This window comes from Pan troglodytes, chromosome 1 (assembly GCF_028858775.2).
Source record: "Pan troglodytes isolate AG18354 chromosome 1, NHGRI_mPanTro3-v2.0_pri, whole genome shotgun sequence".
NCBI lineage: Eukaryota > Metazoa > Chordata > Mammalia > Primates > Hominidae > Pan > Pan troglodytes.
Window position 1 is genome coordinate 209,921,225 of NC_072398.2, and position 21,419 is coordinate 209,942,643.

The 21,419-nt window shown below is 51.7% G+C and overlaps 1 protein-coding gene across 9 annotated transcripts in view; it reads left to right on the forward strand.

The window, feature by feature from the left end:
• Positions 1-21,419, forward strand: part of ECE1 (endothelin converting enzyme 1) — a 127,295-nt gene that overhangs the window by 64,345 nt on the left and 41,531 nt on the right. For all 9 annotated transcript variants that reach the window (XM_001162689.7, XM_016955680.4, XM_063804535.1 and 6 more), the window contains 3 exons: positions 6,206-6,418; positions 18,746-18,867; positions 20,291-20,437. In XM_001162689.7, the coding sequence (XP_001162689.2) occupies positions 6,206-6,418; positions 18,746-18,867; positions 20,291-20,437 (482 nt within the window). The remainder of the gene's footprint in view (positions 1-6,205; positions 6,419-18,745; positions 18,868-20,290; positions 20,438-21,419) is intronic.

Sequence of the window (21,419 nt, forward strand, 5' to 3'; positions counted from 1 at the left end):
TCTGTCAGCTTGGGCGAGGGGGGCTTCCCTGCTTAAGCCGGGGCAGGGCTCTGAGGCCAAGGAGGGAGCCAGGCCCAGGGGGGTCTGGGTGCTGAGATAGACCAAGACCTGGGAAGTGGGCGGCGTGGGTGGTATAAAGGTCTCGCACTTGAGTCCACATCCTGTCCCAGCAACTTACTGGCTGTGTGACCTCGGACAAGTCACTTATTCCCTCAGCCTGTGTCTTCTCTAATTTAAATGGGAAAACAGTACCCAACTGGGGGATGGGTCTGCGGACTAGAGATAACATATGTCACATAGCTGGTGCCTCGTAGGACTTCTTCAACTTTAGCTCTGGGTACTGTAGTTGCTAGGATGTGGGGTAATTACACACATAGGCTGACATTGTCTGCTATCTCTAGTTCCAATAAAATAACAATAATGCCCTCTGTTTACTGAATTCTTTCCTCGGACCAAATACCCAAATACCACACCCCTTGCTTCAGATGCAATCTCATTTCCTCCTGGAGGCAGCCCTGTGAGGTGTGGTTACTTTTGGCCCCTTTTCCATATTAGGAAACTGAGGCACTGAGATAGAGTGACTTGCTAATCCAATGCGGAGGTTGGAATTCACCCACAGGCTACTGGGCTCAAGCCCAGGCTCCACCTCCCTTTGTAATCCAAGTACGCTCCAGAGCGCATTACACCCCCAGGAGAGCTGCCCTTCCAGATCCAGCTGCCCATCGTGTTCCTTGATCGGTGCCTTTGTCCCACTTTGAATGGTGATACAATTGGGCCACTCTGATCCTGCTGTAGGGGTCTGAGACTGGTTCTCTGTTTCCAACTGAGTGGATCTAGCCAGCTGCCTCACGCAGAGTTGATGCTCAGTAAACACTTATGAAGTGCGAAGGGGTGGATCCAAGTTAGAAATAAGAATGGGGAATTAGCCAAAGCCAGGGCCTCTCAGTCCCCTGTGCCCCAACATCTATTCTTCTGATGGCAGATGGTTCACCTGGTTGAGCAGCCTCTGGGGGCTCTGCTCAGCGTGCCACCCACTGACTTGGTCGCTCACCCCATGAGAGAGATTAGGAGCTTTCACAGGATCTTGGAACATCCACTCCAGGCTGTGTGGAGCCTTCCCTCTGTGAAGTTGCTGGTCTGTGAGGGTGGCCACGCTGCACTGGGGTGGAGAGGTGACTCAGGGGCCTAGAAAAGAGCAGGGCCTTCATCTGAGCATTCTTCCATCCCTCCTGGGTAAGGCACACAGGTATTCATTCATTCCACAAAGATAGGTTGTACTTAAGAAATAATTACTTGATTAGTTAACTATAATGGTTTGTAGGTGTTTTACCAAATGTGCCTGGCTCAGCAGGTGCTTAATGCATATTTGACTAATTAATGACTAGTTTTCAGGCCCTTAACCAGATGTGCTTAGCATAGTGCCTGTGCCATAGGTGTGCAGATAGTAAAATGAATAAATTAATGTTTGAATGAACAAAGGGGTAGGAAGGAAGATCAAGCTGGGAACAGCCTTTCTCTGCTGAGCGTATGTATATTGTGTGATCATGTCCTGGTGTGTATGTGTGTGTGTGTTTGTGCCTCCTCTGCTAACAGGACACAAGCTCATCATCCTCTCCTGCCACTGCCATGTTGCCTCAGCCTAAATCAGCTCTAGTTCTGAACCGCCTCCTGGTCAGTGTGGACCCTGGCCAGCACGTCTGCACAGCTCTTGGCTCAGAGCAGCGGGAGCTGGCCAGACTCCGGCAGCCAGTGTTGCCCTGAGACTGCCCCTCGGAGCTCCGAAGATATGTCTTCACCAGAAACCAGGAGGGAGTCCCCACGGGCCAGCTCCTGATGATCAGACCCAAAACATTTCTGTTGTTATTGCCCAGTGGGGCCCCTTGGGAGGAATCCTGCTTCTGCCTCTGTTGTGTCCCTCTCTGGGTCTCAGAAGGGTTTTCTCCAGCCTGGACCTGGGAGAGGAACATTCTTCCCCTGGAGTGGAGCTGGGCAGAGTATCAAGTGACCCCTGAGCCACCTGGGAAAGCAGTGACCACCCCAGATATTAACAATAACCTCATTACCCAGGAGCAGGTGCTGGTGCTGGCCACATCTGAGCAAACATCAGGCCAGTCAAAGCAAATCTGGCCGGGCTTACGCCTGTAATCCCAGCACTTTGGGAGGCTGAGATGGACAGATCACCTGAGGACAAGATGTTCAAGACCAGCCTGACCAACATGGTGAAACCCTGTCTCTACTAAAAATACAAAAATTAGCCAGGCATGGTGGCGCACAACTGTAGTCCCAGCTACTCAGGTGGCTGTGATGGTGCACACCAGCTACTCGAGAGGTTGAGGCAGGAGAATCACTTGAACCTGGGAGGCAGAGGTTGCAGTGAGCCAAGATGGCACCACTGCACTCCAGCCTGGGTGACAGAGCAAGACTCTGTCTCAAAAAAAAAAAAAAAGCAAATCTGATGATTCTGAAGGCCAGCCTCTGGGAATGTCTGGACACATAGTACGTGTTTACTTACCTTCCTGCTATGCTTCCTTTCCAGAAACATGCTGGTGCTTTGCAAACAGAGGCAGCAAAACAAACAATACATTCTCCAAGAACATATTTTAAAGAAAGCATTCTACACAGTTTTGAGGCCAGGCTGTCCAGATGAGTGTCTGTAAATTAAATCTAGGATCTGTTTCTGCTTTCTCAATTGATCATGCATGTCCCAACGGAAAGAAATGTTTGCTGCCTCTGCAGGTGGTGAACAAGTGCTGAATAAGGCCTTTCATTCATTCGGTTGTTCATTCAAAAACATGTATTGAGGCCGGGCGCAGTGGCTCACGCCTATAATCCTAGCCCTTTGGGAGGCCGAGGCGGGTGGATCACCTGAGGTCAAGAGTTCAAGACCAGCCTGGCCAACATGGTGAAACCTCATGTCTACTAAAAATACAAAAATTAGCCAGGCGTGGTGTTGGATGCCTGTAATCCTAGCTACTCAGGAGGCTGAGGCAGGAGAATTGCTTGAACCCAGGAGGCAGAGGTTGCAGCGAGTCGAGATTATGCCACTGCACTTCAGCCTGGGTGACAGAGCAAAAACTGTCTCAAAAAAAAAAAAAAAAAAAAAAAGCACGTATTAAACAGCTGCTAGTTGCCAAATACAGTGCTAGACAATGGAAATATAAAAATGCATAGGATATTGGCCTGCCCTGAAGTTCACATTCTAGTAGGAGAGATGGACAAGGAGATGGTCGTGACATAGCACAGTAGCACAGCAGGCACCCAGGCCGCTGAGGGGCCCAGAGAGGGAAGGGGGTCGATGAAGGTTTCCGTAGGAAGACGGGGCCTTAGATGAGGGGGTCTGGAAACCATGAGGTCATCAAAATGCATGAAGCACTTCCTGGGCCAGGAATATTTCATGAAGTTTCTGCAAACCATTAAATAGTTAAATAATCAAGCCATTGCTCCTTAAGCACCTCGTAGGTCCCTAGCCCAATGTCCAGCAAAGTAGGCACTTAGTGAAGAACTCAAATCTCTGAGACTGCTTTATTTATTTATTTATTTTTTTGAGACAGAGTCTGACTCTTGTCGCCCAGGCTGGAATGCAGTGGTGCGATCTTGGCTCACTGCAATCTCCGCCTCCCGGGTTCAAAAGATTCTTCTGCCTCAGCCTCCCAAGTAGCTGGGATTACAGGTGCCCCCCATCATACCTGGCTAATTTTTGTATTTTTAGTAGAGACGGAGTTTCACCATGTTGGCCAGGCTGGTCTCGAACTCCTGACCTCAGGTGATCCGCCCACCTCGGCCTCCCAGAGTGCTGGGATTACAGGCATGAGCCACCGAGCCCGGCCTCTGAGACTGACTTCTGGGACTAGTTTCTTGTTTTGTTTTTAAACCCAAGTCCCTGTATGATAACAGCAAAAACCTTTATCAGTTAATTAATCAGTCTGTCTCTCTCTCACACACAGACACATACACACAGATTCTGATGCGTCTTCCCGCGTTAGGCTCACTCTCAGCCTGTCTCCTGGCATCTCCACCAGCCAAGATATTGTAAAATTTTCCTTCCTGTGGTTTGATGTGTGAAAACAATAGGTATTCTTTTCCTTCTCTAAGTATGGAGTTATATCGTAATACTCAACAGGCTCTTTCAACCTACATGGAAATTCTTTCCCTGCCCTATAAAGATTCTGGTGCCTTCCCCGAGTTTGGGAGTGGAGCATGCAACTGTGATTAAGATGATTTGATTTAGAGATATTTAAAATGGCACCATCACCCCCACCATTTCCTTTCTCTGTTTTCATGTGTAATGGCTCCATAATTTTTTTATGGCACACCTCTCGGCTGTGAACAATAATTTTTAATTGTTGTGTGATTATCTCAAAGTCAGATCACCCTGATTTTCCTGCTGTTGTGCAGCTGCTCTGAGCCCTTTGTCAGCCACCCATCTGAAGGACTTTGTGTTTGTCATCAAATGTTACTAATTCCACAAATGAACCTCTGCCCACTGGCCTTATGTTCCTGAGTGAGGGGAACACTGCCCATACTAGCTCGTGCGTTCTTTGCTGCTCTCTAAAGACTGGCCTGAAACTTCAGACCCTGAGACTCGAGGAAGCTGAGCCCCCTTGCCCAGCCATGGCCATCATCACTGTGAAATCTGTGAAATTGGTCCTACCTTTCTTCCTAACTTTTAGATGGATAAACTGAGGCATGGAGCGATGAGGTCACTTGCCCAAAGCCCCACTGGCAAAAGTAGAAAGCTGGATTTGAACCCAGGTCTAGTGGCCTCCAAAGCCCACCCTGCCTCACTGCCTCCCTGTGTGGTGGGGAAACGGATCTCAGCAGTCAGGCTGCACCAGCCCCTGGTGTGACTGGCAGAGAGGTGGGGAAGGAAAGCAGAAAAACACAGCCTTGGCATGGCTGGACCAAGACAGGCCTGGGCCCAGCTCTCAGCTCTCCGCCCTCCCACATAGCTGGGCGACCTTGTTCCGTTCACTCCCTCGGTTTCCTCTTTGACTAGGGACATGATGCCTGCATCTGATGACTTGTAATGAGTTAAATGAGATCCTGAATGTGTGCAAAGTGCCCAGTGCACGGCCATGTTCAGTAAAGTCCCTTTGGTCATCAGCACAGCCTGGGTGGATGGACGATGGGGCTGGGCCTGTGATTCTCGGTCCTGCACAGTCAGCTTCGTGTTGCTGCCTCAGGCCAGGCCTCTGCGTAGGCCACCCAGGCTTTGGGTCCTCTGGGAGAGCTCAGCCGCCAACCTTGAGGCAGGGCTCTGGCCCTTTCCTCTTGCCTCTGGCAAACCAGTCTCTTCGCTCTTATCCCCCAGGATTGAGTGCAATGGCTCGATCTTGGCTCACTGTAACCTCCACCTCCCGGGTTCAAACGATTCTTCTGCCTCTGCCTCCCAAGTAGCTATGATTAAGTCGGCCTCCCAAAGTGCTGGGATTACAGGCGTGAGCCACGGCACCTGGCATAGCCTTTGGGTTTTTGAGGATTCTCTGAGGTCACTCACTCTCCTGCTTGTACGTAGGAGTGATTTTTCCTATTTCCTCCTTCTATTTCTAATAGGCTTTCCTCCTTCCTATGTCCTGTCATCCATACTGTCTACATCACCCTTTTGGCACATAGTAAATGTTCAGTTTATTTTTGTAGAAAGGAGGACAGACATTTCTCCTACTGTTCCATTTTGATTTATGTGTATATCCCCAACTGAATTGTTAGCTCTTGGATTAAAGGACTCTGCCTTTTTATGCCCAATACCCCAGTACCCTACACACACACACACGCACACACGCACGGGCACACACTTTCACGGAGGTGCACACATGCACACACACGCACTCCATACTCAGCAGAGAACCTGGAAGGTAGTCATTATCTTGCTGAATAAATGAATGCATGCGTGAATGAATAAATTTGTTGAGCATCAAGGAATAATAAAGAGTCAATGAATATTTATGGAGGAAAAGGTTGATTAAGAGAAACACCTGGGTTCTGGGTACCTTTTAGCCACAGGAAGGATTTTAGACAGCTGAGTAGAAGTCTTGTGTTATAAGCGGAAATCATTTCTCTGTAGGAGTCTAGTGACCGTCCAGTTCCAAATCTGTGTGGTCAGGGCCAGGGTGGGACATGTGGCCCCTGGGCCCCAAGCCCCCTTCTCTGCCCTCCCTGCTTCTTCCCTGCCTGCCCTTCACTGGCCTCTTGTCCTTAACCCTTCCAGGATCCCCCTCTGTGTGCCTGAGCGAAGCTTGTGTCTCAGTGACCAGCTCCATCTTGAGCTCCATGGACCCCACAGTGGACCCCTGCCATGACTTCTTCAGCTACGCCTGTGGGGGCTGGATCAAGGCCAACCCAGTCCCTGATGGCCACTCACGCTGGGGGACCTTCAGCAACCTCTGGGAACACAACCAAGCAATCATCAAGCACCTCCTCGGTAAGCATCCAGCATGGAGACCAATAAATGGGCCACAGCGGGGAGCTGTCAGCTGGCCCAGCCAGCTTCCCAGCTGCGCCTGCTTAAAGGAGGAGCTTGGCAGAATGGGCCGGGCACGGTGGCTCACACCTGTAATCCCAGCACTTTGAGAGGTCAAGGTGGGTGGATCACTTGAGGCCAGGAGTTCAAGACCAGCCTGGCCAACGTGGCAAAACCCTGTCTCTACTAAAAATACAAAAATTAGCTAGGCATGGTGGCGTGCGCCTGTAGTCCCAACTACTCGGGAGGCTGAGGCAGGAGAATCGCTTGAAACTGGGAGGCAGAGGTTGCAGTGAGCCGAGATCGTGCCACTGCACTCCAGCCTGGGCAACAGAGTGAGACTCTTGTCTAAAAAACAAAAGAGGAGCCTGGCAGAATGGAAGACCATAGACTTGGGAGTAGGTGAAGCTGGGTTAGAATGTCTGCCCTCACTCATTGTATGATCCTGAGTAAGTCACATATCTCTGAACCTCAGTTTCTTCATCTGTAAAATGAGACTAATAAGACCCAAGGTACAGAGTTTTGAGAACTAGAGAGCACATGTGTAAAGCATTAGCATGGTGTGTGTGGCATGTAGGGTGTACACAAGAACTGGTGGCTGTGGTCGTTACTTTTGTGGCTTCAAGCTTGGCGTAGCTTTTGACTAGTATTGACTGTGAGTTTTGAAAGTTATGAGCAAAAGGGATCGAGACTGAACACAATAGATCAGATTCTAAGGTTGTGATCCAATGAAAGTTCTAACAACAGCTTATCAGAGGATTAGTTATTCAGTATAGGTGGGAATCATCCTTAGCCTCACGGTGATTGGGCTTGCACGATAAGCTGTCTGGTCAGAGTTCTCTTTGCACTTCACTAGGCCTTGGGCACCTCTGGTTCACCCCTGTGTTGATGGTTTTATCCTCAGATTAGAGCTCCACGTTGTCTTGTTTGCAGCTGTATCCTTAGTTAATGTTTGTTGAATTCCCATCTGCCCACTGGGCTCCTCCCTCCAGTGTGAAATCATGACACCCGTGCTGTACCATAAAGCTGCCCACCTTAACCCTCCCACAGCTGGGACCATGGCTGTCTCCCTCTCCTGCTGTCCCCTGCTCCATCCTGGGACCCTAAATGCTGGGAGAGGCTGCATTCTGAAAAGTCAATCAATTTAGCCATCAACAACAGAACCTAGATCCAACAAATACTGATTGTTTTAAAAAACTTTAAGATATTCAAAGGCAGGTACAATAGAAGATACCCAAAAGGGGACAGATCTTCTTAAAGGGACACGAATCTTAAGAGACAGGAAATGATTCTAAATGGACAATTAACAATTTAAGGCAACTGGGTCTTTTAGATTACAGGGAAAGTAGGCAAACCAGGTGAAGGAGACCTTTCCTTTCTTTCCTGCCCCAGCCCCACAGGGCAGAGCCGCCGCTAGATAAAACACACCCACCCTTTCTCCTGGCCTCTGACAGCTCCTGAAGCAGCAGCAGCAGCTGCCTTTGGCCTAACTTCCCTAGGATGAGCAGGGTGGTGTGTATGGAGGTAGGGTTGAAGCTCAGTATGTCCGAAGCAGCAAAGCCCCAGTCTGAGATGTCCCCCTGCCTGCCTTATGCCACCAAAATGCCTTTGAAAGGGGATGCAGCTTTTCATTTTAGAACCAGACGCTTAAAAGGCAAATATGTCTGTCATTGCAAGACTGGAACTCAAGGACGACCCTTCTCCAGTGCCTAACGTCACAGCTGGGGGCTTGGCAGGGCCCATAGTCCAGGTAGTATAACAAGGTGGGTCGGTTCCTCTGCTTCAGACTCACCAGGACCTGGGTTCGAATCCGGACTCTGCCACTTACTATGAGGTCTTGGGTCAATTACATCACCTCCCTGGCTTGTTTTCTCATGAGTACGGTGGGAACCATGCCTCCTCTGAATTTTGAAAATTAAATGGGAAATACATTTAAATGTATTTAAACCATGCCTAGGCCTGGCATGTTGTGGTGGCTGCTGTTTGTATTGATGTTACTGTTATTATTCACCCTTGACCTTTGCACAGCATTTGACAGGTTACAGAGCTGTTTTGTAGACACCATCCCATTTGATCCTGCAGGGTGGAAGCTGGGAAGGTGTTGTTCACTCTGTTGGTAGATGAGGAAAGCCATATCCGGAGAGGTCCTCATGATAGGCTAGTGAGTGGCAGAGCTGAGACTTGCCTGATGCCTGGTCGTGTGCCCTTTCCCCTGTCCCACACCACCTCCTTCAGGTACAAGGGACAGACATTAGCTCCCTTTCCGCAGTGCCTGCAAGAACCTGCAGGGGGCGCAGAGCCTGAGGGCCTGAAGGAAGGAGAGACACAGATGTCCGCCGTGCGCTGTGCACTGTACCAGGCTTTTTAGAGCCACTGCTTCCTTAATCCTCACAACCCCAGACTTCGGAATTGTTGTTCCCATTTTATAGATGCAGCAACTGAGGCTCCCAGAGGTTAAGTGACTTTGTCAAGGATATACCACCAGTCCAAAATGGTGAGGGGCTCACTCTGGGGAGCAGTTAGCATTTAGAGGGGATGGGGCAGGACAGTGGACAGGCCCTCTAGCTTCCCAGTGAGGCCCAGAATGGGCTCTTGTGCATCGTGTGGGTTCTGGTCTGACTGGTTCTGGGGCTGGTTCTCACTGGGAGAACCTTAGGTCTGAGCCAAGATTGAGTCCATCCCCGCTGTTCCTGACGATCAAGCCGTGGGTGGGGAGCTGCATCCAATGGGCCATGAACAACCCAAAATCATGCATTCAACCCTGACCCTGAGGCCAAGGTCTGGTGATACCAGGAGGCTAGACCGCAGAGTTCTGAAGTCAAGCAGTCCTGGTGTGCTAGCTGCTTATCACTCGTGTGGCCTTGGACAAGTGACCTGGCTTCTCTCCCACTTAGTTTTATTATCTGTACAGTAGGGATAATGATGCCTCCTAACACATACAGTTACTGTTGAGTATTGACTTGCCTGGGATGGTTCAAAGTGCTGAGCACCGGAATACATCGGAATACTAGCCTGGCACCTAGTAGGTACTCAGCAAAGCACAGCTGCCCTCCTTGGTGGTGTTAGGTGAGTTCCAACCCAGACTTCTTACAAACAAGCTGTATGACTGCAGAGAGGTCACCCAGATTTTTAGGTCCTCGGCTCATCACCTATAAAGTGGGAACTAACTGAAACTCAGCTCATTAGTAGGGATGCTGTAAGGGTTAATTGGGTGGGCAAAGAACAGAGTCATTATTGCTTATTTATTAGAGAAGCGCTGGTATGTGGACCCAGTTGTCAGGAAGGAGATGCAGAGTACAGCTGTGACACACTGAGTATCTCACTTGTATTATTTCATTGACTTCTCATAGTAAACTCATGGAGTAGGCTGCATTTGCACATTACAGATGAGACTCATGAATATGAAGGAAATGTATTTCCTAGGAAATGGTGAGGCTGGGATTAGACCCAGAGCTGTGGGACCTCAAAGCCTGTATTCTTTCTCTACTCACTCCACTGTCAGATTCAGCAGGGAGAGGCACTGGGTCGGCACTGCTGGCGGGGAGAGCAGCCGAGAAGTGTGGTTCGCCTGCCTCCTTTCCCCAGCGGCTGCTCCACTGAGTTCTCAGCCCAGGCCAGCCAAGCCCCAGCCCAGGTCCAATGAACACAGGAGCTGGGGTCACCCCCATGTCATACTGACTAGGGGCTTCCCCGGAAGGCATATCCTGGGGTCCTCTCCCTCAAGGCTCAGTCCTCGGAACTAGTCTGGAAATGGCCCCTCACCTGTGGGCTTGATACCTGAGACTTTGATACATGGAAACTCCTGAAGAGGCAGATGGCAGGTGAGTGGGTGACAAAAAAATGCAGGAGTGTGGGCCAGTGCATTCTTGGGCTTAAGGCCAGGCTGGGTTCAGCGTCTCCAAGACAAAGGGGTCAGCCAACAGGCGTCGGAAGGGAGCCAGAGCTGATGGCACGGGAACAAGCCGGAGGTGCCCAGGCCACTCCGACCTGCTGAGGCGAGGGCTTCCCTCTAGGCAGAGAGGGGAGAAGGGACATTTAGAGTGCCAGTGTGGATTGTGTCAGCCGGTCCGGCAAGATAGCTGTTACCATCTGTTTGTGTGACCTTGGGCAAGCGATGCATTTCTCTGCCAGGTGAATTCATGCTAGCCTCCTCAGAGGCAATCCAGGCAGTTCTGTAGCAGGTGGGCCGAACTAGGCCAGGTGCCACTGTGGCATGACTTGGCAGTCTGCCAGCTGGGGATGCTGACCTCAGCTGCAGGACACACAGATGCCTCGCACCTCACTCTGCCACTCCCCCAAGTGGCCAGCATGGGCTGTCCTTGTAGGTTTTGGGGAGATGAGAGTGGGTGGCCTCACTTCATCAGAGGAAGGAAGCAGCCAGGCCCTTCAGCCCTTAGACTTGGCCCTGCCTTGGACTTTCCAACTGTGCTTGTAGCTCAGATTATTCTACCAGCTAGAGAGCCTACACCACCCCCTCCAAAGCCTCCGAGACTTTTCTCAAACCTGCTGCCTCCATTGTCTTCTGTGGCTACCAAAGGGCCTCTCTAGGCTTGAGCTACAAGTACACTGTGTGCACCTGTCCTGTTTGCTTTACTGTATTTTATACTGTAAGATGAACGCATACAAAAAAATCAATGCGTGCTCATTGTGACAATTCAAGCAACACAGATTCCATAAAGAAAAAACTAGCAGTCTGCCTTCCAGTCTCCCTGGGAGATAGACATACAATATTCCAATAGCGTTAAACGTGTCCATGTCGGTGATGTGGCAATTAATCATGTCACCCTGTGACATAGCTTGTATTTTTATTTTGACATATTTTCCTAATACCTGCTGTCTAATTGAGTTTCATCTTCCTGCGCATATTGGAAGGAAGCCATCTATGGACAGCATCTGCATCATGAATGCTTTCTATCCAGTATGGTGTCTACAGGAGTGGGTGCTGCCTTCCTGTTTGGGGAATGGTTACATGGATTGATTGATTCTTAGTCTGTTTGTGCTATTGTAACAAAATACCACAGACTGGATGATATGGTTTGGCTGTGTCCCCACCCAAATCTCATCCTGAATTGTAGCTCCCTCAATTCCCACATTTTGTGGCAAGAACCCAGTGGGAGGTCATTGAATCACGGGGGCGGCTCTTTCCCGTGCTGTTCTTGTGATAGTGAATAAGTCTCACAAGATCTTATGGTTTTAAAAATGGGAGTTCCCCTGCACAGCCTCTCTCTCTCTTTGCCTGTTGCCATCCATGTAAGACGTGACTTGCTCCTCCTTGCCTTCCACCACGATGGTGAGGCCTCCCCAGCCACGTGGAACTGGAAGTCCATTAAACCTCTTTCTTTTGTAAATTGCCCAGTCTTGGGTATGTCTGTATCAGCAGTGGGAAAACAGACTAATACACTGGATAATTTGTAAACAACAGAAATTTATTTCTCACTGTTCTGGACGCTGTGAAGTCCAAGATCAAGGCACGGGCTTATTCAGTGTCTGTTAAGGGTTGCTCTCTGCTTCCAAGATGGCACCATGAACTGTGTCTTCACATGGCATATGGGACTGAAGGGGGGGAACTGGCCCCCTCAAGCCCTTTTATAAGACACTAATCCATTCATAGAGCAGAGCCCTCATGACCTAAAGGCCCCATCTCTTAAAACTGCTCCTTAAGGATTAAGTTCCAACATGAATTTTGGAGGGGACACAGACATTCAAATAATAGCATTGACTCAACGATGTGAGGATGGGAGGGAGCGTCCAGGGCTTCTTAGGGCCAGCTGGGCTGCTTCAGCTTCACCTCCGGTTTTCTGAGCCAACCTGCAGGAAAGGACAGGGAAGCAGAAAAGGCTTAGGCTCCAGTCCTGGCCACAGCCACTTTTGCGACCTTGGACGAGTTACCCAACCTCTTATTTGTAAATGGAGTGTGATAACAGCCACTGTGGAATGGTCAGGACAAGATGCACACACAGCCATGCCTATGCCCATCTCAGAGGAAGCAGTTCACTTTCTCAGGAAGGCTTAGAAGTCCAGCATGCTACCCACTAGCTCTGCCTTGATAGGCCAGTTTCTTCACGCACCTGGGCCTCATTTTCCTTGTCTCTGAAATGGGATGGTGATATCCGCCTCAGGGGACCGGGGTGAGGTTGTGACAGCAGCACAGGGCCTGCTGTAGATGCTGTGAGCGGGGGCAGTGGTGGAATTATTTTTGTTCTGCAGAGCAAGGCGTCTCCTTTATCAGCACCCCTTCCCCCCAGCACAGGATGGGGCTCCTGAGGCCTGTGACTGTCTGAACGGAGTCTGGTTTTATCTAAAACAAACACTGGTCCTGCCCTGGTGTGGAGTCAGGGCCCCACAGGCTCCTGGCCAGATGGTCCCACTGCATCAAGGGAGGCCGCACGATTCCCAGACACCCCTATCCCAGCAGCATGTGGGGGATTCCCAGACACCCCTATCCCAGCAGCATACGGGGGATTCCCAGACACCCCTATCCCAGCAGCGTGTGGGGGATTCCCAGACACCCCTATCCCAGCAGCATACGGGAGATTCCCAGACACCCCTATCATACCCCACAGCTCTGCCTGCCTGGGCGTTCATTTCCTCCCTGAGGAGTGATGTGGAGAGGGCATTCCAATGAAAACTCCCAGAGGAAGAAGCAGCCGATGAAATGGTGCTCTGTCTTCCTCTCTGGGACTTTGGGGTAGGGACTGAGGAAGCTTCTGGAACTCAGGGCCCCTAGAAGGAAGTACCCAGGCAGTGTGGAGCTCTGTTGTGTGGCCCTAGGCTGCCAAAAGATCTTCATAGCACAAGGGGGCCGCAGAAGTGCTGCTGTCTCCAAAATGTGTCCCTAGCATAGTGCCAGGAGCCACACTGTTGGGTGTTGGCTTCTTCTTTGCCTCCATGAAATCTTCTGGGAAGTAAACATGAGCCAGGGGTGTCTTAAAGGAGACCACAGCATCAAGCCCCGGTCTTGCTGAACTCAGAGTGACAGCCCCGAAAGGGGACAGTGCCAGCCTGGGGCTAGTCTGAAAAAAGATACCGAGACGAGCACCCCTTGAGAGGCAAGGTTGGGGGCCTGAACGAGGGGCTATGGAGGGTTGGCACAGTCCTAGAGACCTTTTTCTTATTCAGAAAAAGGTCTGTGCCTGATTTCACTTTGTTTTGTTTTGTTTGAAACCAAGTCTCGATCTGTCGCCCAGGCTGGAGTACAGTGGCGCGATCTCGGCTCACTGCAACCTCCGCCATCTGGGTTCAAGCGATTCTTGTGCCTAAGCCTGCCGAGTAGCTGGGACTACAAGCACCCGCCACCACACCTGGATAACTTTTGTATTTTTAGTAGAGACAGGGTTTCACCAGGTTGGCCAGGCTGGTCTCAAACTCCTGACCTCAAGTGATCCACCCACCTTGGCCTCCCAAAGTGCTGGGATTACAGACATGAGCCACTCATTTCACTTTGAAGCCCAGTCACCTCCCGCAGGCTAGAGTGCTACCTTTCTCTGTCATTCATTCCTTTATTCACTCACCAATTATGCATCAGACACTTTCTGTGTGCCAGGCATTGCTCAGGGCTGGGGATTATGTAGGAATAAGACAGTCTTTTCTTGTGGAAGTTACATTCCAGCAGGGAAGACAGACAGTAAACAAATAAATGACTAAATACATGATAGGATTGTAAAGAGAAGGGCTCAAAAACATCAAGTAGGGCATGGGGCCAGAGAGGGAAGAGGCGATTGTAGCTGCAGCGATCAGGAAGGGATGGGCTTTCTCAGAAGGGATGTCTGAGCAGATGCTTGAGTTAAGGAGAGAAGAGACCAGCCAGCCATGGGGAAAAGAGTGTGGGGCAGGAGCTGGAGACAGGTGGGAGCGCAGACCCCGTCACCCAGGGTGGCGTTTCTCAGCCTGCAGTTATCATTACGCCTCCATGAAATGTTAATGCCACAGGTACTCTGGATGTCTGTTGCTATTCTTAGTCTGTATACACAGAGTAAAAAGCGTAAGATGCTTTGTCCTGCAAGAATAAATTCCTGGGGGCAGTATTGCCCCTGTTGGGGATGCGTGATATAGAGCCTTCTGGCCAATTTAAGGAATTGGGGCTGGGTGCGGTGGCTGACGCCTGTAATCCCAGCACTTTGGGAGGCCGAGACAGGCAGACCACCTGAGGTCAGGAGTTTGAGAACAGCCTGGCCAACACAGTGAAACCCTGTCTCTACTAAAAATACAAAAATTAACCGGGCGTGATGGAGGATGCCTGTAATCCCAGCTACTCGGGAAGCTGAGGCAGGAGAATCACTTGAACCCAGGAGACGGAGGTTGCAGTGAGCCAAGATCGTGCCACTGCACTCCAGCCTGGGCGACAGAGCGAGACTCAGTGTCAAAAAAAAAAAAGGGGGGGGAATTGGTATATTCCAGTGCCTATTTGGACTAAAAGGAGTTCAAGACAACGCACTCTACAGACTCCCCAGACCAGGGCTCCCCTTGGGTGTCTCATGGAGGCCTCAAACTTCGAGTGTCTGGAGCTGAGCTTTAGGCAGTAGCTGTGTGCACAGAAGCTCCTTCCTAAGCCTGCCCCTCATCCTCAGGCTGCGGTTCCCCAGTGTCAGCAGCTTCTCACTCAGGCCAAAGAAACTTGACTCCATTCTTGACTCTCCTTTCTCTCATGTTCCAAATACTTCTCGCCCCCTTCTCTGCCACCATCCTGGCCAAGCAAGCGCCCACCTTTGCTCACCTGGTCCCCTGCAGCAGCCTCCCGCCTGGCAGCCTCACTTGGGCTCTTGTCCCCTGGAGCCTGCAGGATAGTAGGTGTTCCCTGAGTGAGGAGGAAAAAGAAGAGGTGGGAGAGTGTGCCATGGGTTGTCCCCGTGGGCTCCTGGAACCAGGGGGAGGAAGAGGAACCGTACCTTCTACCAGGGCTCCTGCCCCAGCCAGCATCGGCAGTGGGGATACTGATGACACACACAGAGGGGGCATGAACACCAACTCCTGGCGGGGCCCCCTCATCCTGTCCGCTCCTGCCCCACCTGCCTGATTTCCTTTAAAAAAAAAAAAGGGAATCTTGGCCAAGCATGGTGGCTCACGCCTGTAATCCCAGCATTTGGGGAGGCTGAAGTGGGCAGATCACAGGTCAAGAGATTGAGACCATCCTGGCCAACATGGTGAAACCCCGTCTCTACTAAAAATACAAAAATTAGCCAGGCGTGGTGGTACACGCCTGTAGTCCCAGCTACTCGGGAGGCTGAGGCAGGAGAATCACTTGAACCCAGGAGGTGGAGGTTGCAGTGAGCCGAGATTGCGCCCCTGCGCTCCAGCCTAGTGACAGAGCGAGACTCTGTCTCAAAAAAAAAATAATAATAAATGTAAAAAAAGGAAACCTTAGGTGGGCATCAGGCCTCATCACCCTCTCATCTTCCAGATGTCCTTCCTCTCCAGAAAGGGACACTGGGCTCTGTTCTTGCAGCCACCACCTGTTGCTAGGGGCCTACTAGGTCCTTATCCAGGGGCTGCAGGGACCACTAAGACATGGAATGGCGGAGGGGCAGCCCAGGCACAGCCCCTGCTTCTACTCCACATTGAGTTCATCCTTCAGCCCGAAGCTCAAACGAAGCTTCCCCGGGGCCTTGCTTGGCTTCCCTGGTCTCCTCCCGCCCTCCCCTTCAAGGCCTCTGGGATGTTCTCACAGCGTTCACCCCGTGCGTAATCAGATGCTCCCGCGAGTCCTTGACTGCTGTTTGCCTCACTCACCACGCTGCATGCCTCACGTGGACAGGCCTCCAGTTCTGTTGCCCACTGTCCCCGACACCCGGCCTGGCGGTTGCCAGGCAAAAAGAACTTTGTAAACAATGTGGGAAAGCAAGTGAGCGTGGCACCCAGGTGGTGGGGGCCAAAGGAATGGAGTTTGAACCTGGCCTGTGGCAGCCTCTCAGCGAAGGAGCAAGGGAGGCTGTGTCTGAAGGAGGCATTCCTTCTCCCTCCCGGTGATAATTCGGGGCTTGCAGACAGGTGTTAGGGAAGAGGGCCTCGGAACTCGCTGTGATTAGCACAGCCAGGCTGCTCCTGGGAGCCTTTCTTTAGGCCTCTTATCTTTGTGGCCTTGGGGGAGGGAGATGCCAGGCTCACTCATGGGCCAGAGCACACAGAGTGCCTTCCCCAACGCTGGCCCTGGCATTTCAGGGCTTTGGCCGGAGCCAGATGTGGAGGGTGAGACGCTGCATCTGAGGCCTGGGGACCAATGACGATTCTCCTGCTTTTTCTTCCAAGAGCTTCATTGGGAGTGTTGCCATAGGAACGAGGCCCCTGGGAGGGGCGAGGCACTCCCCTTTTGCTCTCCCTGATCTTCTGTATCCCAGCTTCCCCATTTCCACCCTCCCCTCACAGAGTCCTCTTCTCAGAGCTGCCGTGGTGCCTGGGGGACATGCAGGTGTTTCCAGCACTTAGCAACCCAGTAGCCCATGGTCTCCAGGGCTGTACGAACCCTCCATAGCCCCTCGTTCAGGCCCCTGACCCTGTCTCTCAAGGGGCTCTCTTGTCTCTGTGTCTTCCTTCAGACTAGCCCCAAGCTGGTCCCGTCCCCCTTTCAGGGCCATCACCCTGACGTCAGCAAGACCGGGGCTCGATGCTCTGATCAGTGAAAGCCATGGTGCTATTTATGGTGAGGATCGGGGGGCAGGGAGCTCTTGGGGTGAGCCTGGGAAAGCTGATGAAAGACTGGCCAGGAAGTGACTCATGTCCTTTGCTCCAAGTGACTACGCCAGACAGCTTTCTTTTCTCCAAGCAGCCCGCCTGCCCTTTCAGGCATCCCTGCTTGTCCCCACACTGTCCTGTCCTGCTCCGCGCAACCCAGTGGCCTCTCCCCTCCCTTCCACCTGGTGAACAACTTCAGCTTTCAGAACCAGCTCAAATGGAACGCCCTCTGGAGACCCCTCTTCTCCCCACCCCTCCGAAGGGAGTGACTTTTCTCTGTGTTCCATAGCCACGTGCGTTGTTCATAGCACTGTCGTGTCTTGCGGTCATTTCTTTGAGTTTCTGCTGGGTGCCAGGCACAGGGCTGGGCTCTGAATTTTATAGGCATAAATAAGACCCGCTTTCTGTTCCAAGGAGCTCACGGTCTAATGATGGACACAGGTATGCAGAGCGGTGAGGGCCTTTGGGAATCTTAGGAGAGCCTTCATCAAAAAGATGTCCCCATAGAGGCCTTGAGGTTGAGTAGGATTTTAACAGGGTCCCATGCAGAAGCTCCTTGGGGACAGGGATGTTTTCTCTTGTGTCCCACAGCTTACACAGGGCCTAGCATAGAATAAGCATCTAGTATCTGGTCAGAGGGTGGATGGATACAGTTCTGCCAGGAAAGTCTTTGTGAAGGAGCTGGGGTTTGAGGGATCTTTGAAGGAGGCAAAGGAAGGGGCTTCAGGGCCAGAGAGAAATGAACATGAAATGAGGGAATGTGTCTGGAGCAGTGAGTTTCCCAGAGGAGGCAAGAGGGACAGATGGAATTGAGGGGTTTAGAGTATCTGGCATGGCCTGGAGCAGGGCTCTGAGAAGAAGGCTCATGCACAGAGCCCCAGTACATAGTGGGTCCCTTGTGGACCTGAGTGGCAGGAAGCGGTCATCTTCACCAGGTGCACCCACCGGAGCATTGCCTTTAGCAGGTGGCATCTGGACCAGGGCACTGAGGTGAGGGAGAAGGGAACAGAATCTCCGGGTGTCTGGGGTAAGGTCTGAGAAGCCACTGCAGGAGGGAGATGCTGCTTGCTGGAGTTGGCAAGGGCGGTGGAAAACGGCCCCAGGAGTTGGCTGTAAGCCTGGTGAACGTGCCTAGCCCCTCCAAGGAGGAAGCAAAAAGTAAATTCATAATGAATGAGACTTTTGAGTTTCCATCCAACTTCAGTCTTTATCACAAGAAAGATCATCTGGTATCTGAAAACCAAGATCGGCCTCTGTCCCATGCACCAGGCAGGGGTGTTCGTACCACACGTTATCCACAGGGGAAGAACACTGTCCTGCTGGTGGGCACGTGCGGTCAACCCGGGGACACGTCTGTGAACCCAACCGGCAGAGGGAGAGAAACATGGTCGATTCTTTTTCTTTGCAGTCAGCAAAATTTCGGGAGCGCCTTCAGCTTGCCAGGCTCTGTCCAGGGGCCCTCACATACTCACGGTGACAGCATTCCTCACTGCCACTGCGACAGGCAGATGTCAGAGCTCCTTTGCAGCTGAGAACACCAAGGCTCCGAAAAGAGGGACTGCCCCAAAGCCACCCAGTGGGCAAGTGGGGCCGCATTGCAAACTCCACTGTCTGTTGTTCCAGAAAACTCCACGGCCAGTGTGAGCGAGGCAGAGAGAAAGGCACAAGTATACTACCGTGCGTGCATGAACGAGACCAGGATCGAGGAGCTCAGGGCCAAACCTCTAATGGAGTTGATTGAGAGGGTGAGTGCCTTGGGCTCTCCCTCCCCAAGCCCCAGCCCATGCCACCTGCCCGCCCCCTGGCTTCCACTCCAGCCTTCTGGTACCACTGGCCCACCTCATACCTCCAGCCGGTAGCACCAAGAGAAAGACAGAAAGAGAGAGAGCGAGTGTGCGAGAGCACATGTGAGTGTGAGCACATTGCGTAGCTGCGTGGGTGGGTTGTCTGTGCATGTGTTTGTGTGAGTGTGTCAGCATCTGTTGTAGATGTCTGTCATCTGTCTGTGTGTCTCTCTGTGCATCTGTGTGTGGGATGGGGGCCATGTTTAGAGGGAAAATATTCCTCCACGTTGCTGCTGTTTTTTCCTCAGGGGTTATGTTTGTGTGTGTGGAGGGGTGTGTGCCTGTTCCAGAAAGACCCACAGAGAGTCTTGGCCCAGAACCAGAGCCCTCCCCGTGAGCAGGGACCCAGGCCACTCTCCTATACCTGCTTACTCCTGAGCAGGGGAAGACATCTTTCTGGCTTTCTTGGGCACTTCCCAGACTCTGAGGCTTCCTGGTGCAGATAGAAGGTGTCTGTGGATGTTTTCTGCCTGCCTCGTGTTCCCTGGACAGCCCTGCCTCTTAGCTTGGCTCCAGGAAAGCATTGCAGCAGGGTTGGTGGCTGCACGCGCTGGGGACTATGCTAGTCCTCTCCTCTCTGGACAGGTCCCATGTGCCAAACCAGGGAAGACCAGGGAGATTTTTTAAAATCCCAACTTTCTCGGGAGGCTGAGGCGGGAGGATCACTTGAAGCCAGGAGTTTAAGACCAGCCTGGGCAGCATAGCAAGACCCCATCTCCAAAAAATTTAAAAATTAGCCAGGTGTGGTGATACACACCTGTAGTCATAGCTACTTAGGAGGATGAGGTGAGACAATCACCTGAGCCCAGGAGGTGGAGGCTGCAGTGAGTTGTGATGGCCCCACTGCACTTCAGCCTGGGAATCAGAGCAAGACTCCATCTCAAAAAAATTTTTTTTTAAATCCCAACTTTGAGACTAAAGTAGACCGTAATTTACCAACCTTCTCTAACATGTGGAGCCTTTTTTATCCCAGAGGCACAATTGAATTTATGTTTTGATATAATCACATTCACACAATTCATTATCCAAAATATAAACCGTGAACCGGGAAAAGTCTCTTTCCCATTCTCATCCCAGCCACCCAGGGAGCAGCTGGATTCATGCCTGGCTGCTTGGCTTGTCTAGGATAAGCCTTTGCTCCATCCATGGGTCTCCAGCTCATGGGTCAGAAACCCCCAATGAAGACCAATCCTTTCCTTTGCTCTTGAGGCTCAGAGAGGTCAGGCAACTGCTCCAGGGTCACAGAGCAAGTCAGCTGCAGAACCACAATTCACATCTGGGTCTCCCCGCCACCTCATCACCTCCCTGCTCTCCCTCCCCACAGCTCGGGGGCTGGAACATCACAGGTCCCTGGGCCAAGGACAACTTCCAGGACACCCTGCAGGTGGTCACCGCCCACTACCGCACCTCACCCTTCTTCTCTGTCTATGTCAGTGCCGATTCCAAGAACTCCAACAGCAACGTGATCCAGGTGAGCTAGCTTGAACCTGCAGCGGTCGAGGGGGCGGGCACGACCTCTTCCTGTTTTGAGTTTAGCAGGACCTGGGGTGGGAGAGAGGCTTGCCCTGGGTGGGACGGCGGTCTTCTAGTTTCTGAGCCTGGGTTATTTCCAGAGGCCCCACTGGTGAGATCTTTGCAGGCTGCTGGCCTTGCGTAGATGGGCACTGCATACAGGTGAAACTTTGGGTGCCGATGGGTTTCCGTGGGCCCCAAGAGTGATGTCAACTCCTGGGCACAGCTGAACCCACATCCTGGTTTCCCCCTCCTTAGCGTCTGCTCTTTGTAACTCTTCTTGGAATGGTTTTGAATCCATCTCTCCCTGTCAGAGCATGCCCCAGACAGAGGCTCAGCCTGCCCAGGGGAGCTCCAGCACTGGTCTGCCCCAGCCTCCAATGCAGAAGTGAGAAACCCAGGCTGGGGGTCCTAAAAGCTGAGTTCCCAGCCCATCTCTACCATTCAGTCACTGTGTGACCTTGGGCAAGTGCCTCAACCTCTCAGAGCTACAGTTACCTTATAAATCAAATGGATTGCAATAACACCTGTCCTAGGTATGCCAAGATGTGGCCATGGGCGCCAATAGTAGCAAGCAGAATTTGACCCTCCCCTCCTGCTTGGCAGGCACTTGACCAGCACTGTCTTCTTGAATCCCCATTCTAGCTCTGAAGGTTAGGTTTTATTTTCCCTATTTTCCTGAGAAGAAACCTGAGAATCAGAAAGGTTCAGTAACTTGGCCAAGATCACACAGCTTTTGAGTGACTCTTAACCACCTGGAAAGCGTTGGGGAGATAGAGGCACTTTGCTGAGGCAAGTAGCTGTTACAAAGGAGGGTGGCTCTGTCCAGCCCTTCTGAGGAGCCCAGGAGCCCTGCAGGGGGCCACGTGGACAGTGGGCTTCTCAATGACTGTAGCCAGCAGTCCTGCTTCTCCAAGGGCCTGAGCTGGGCCTCTGCTGCC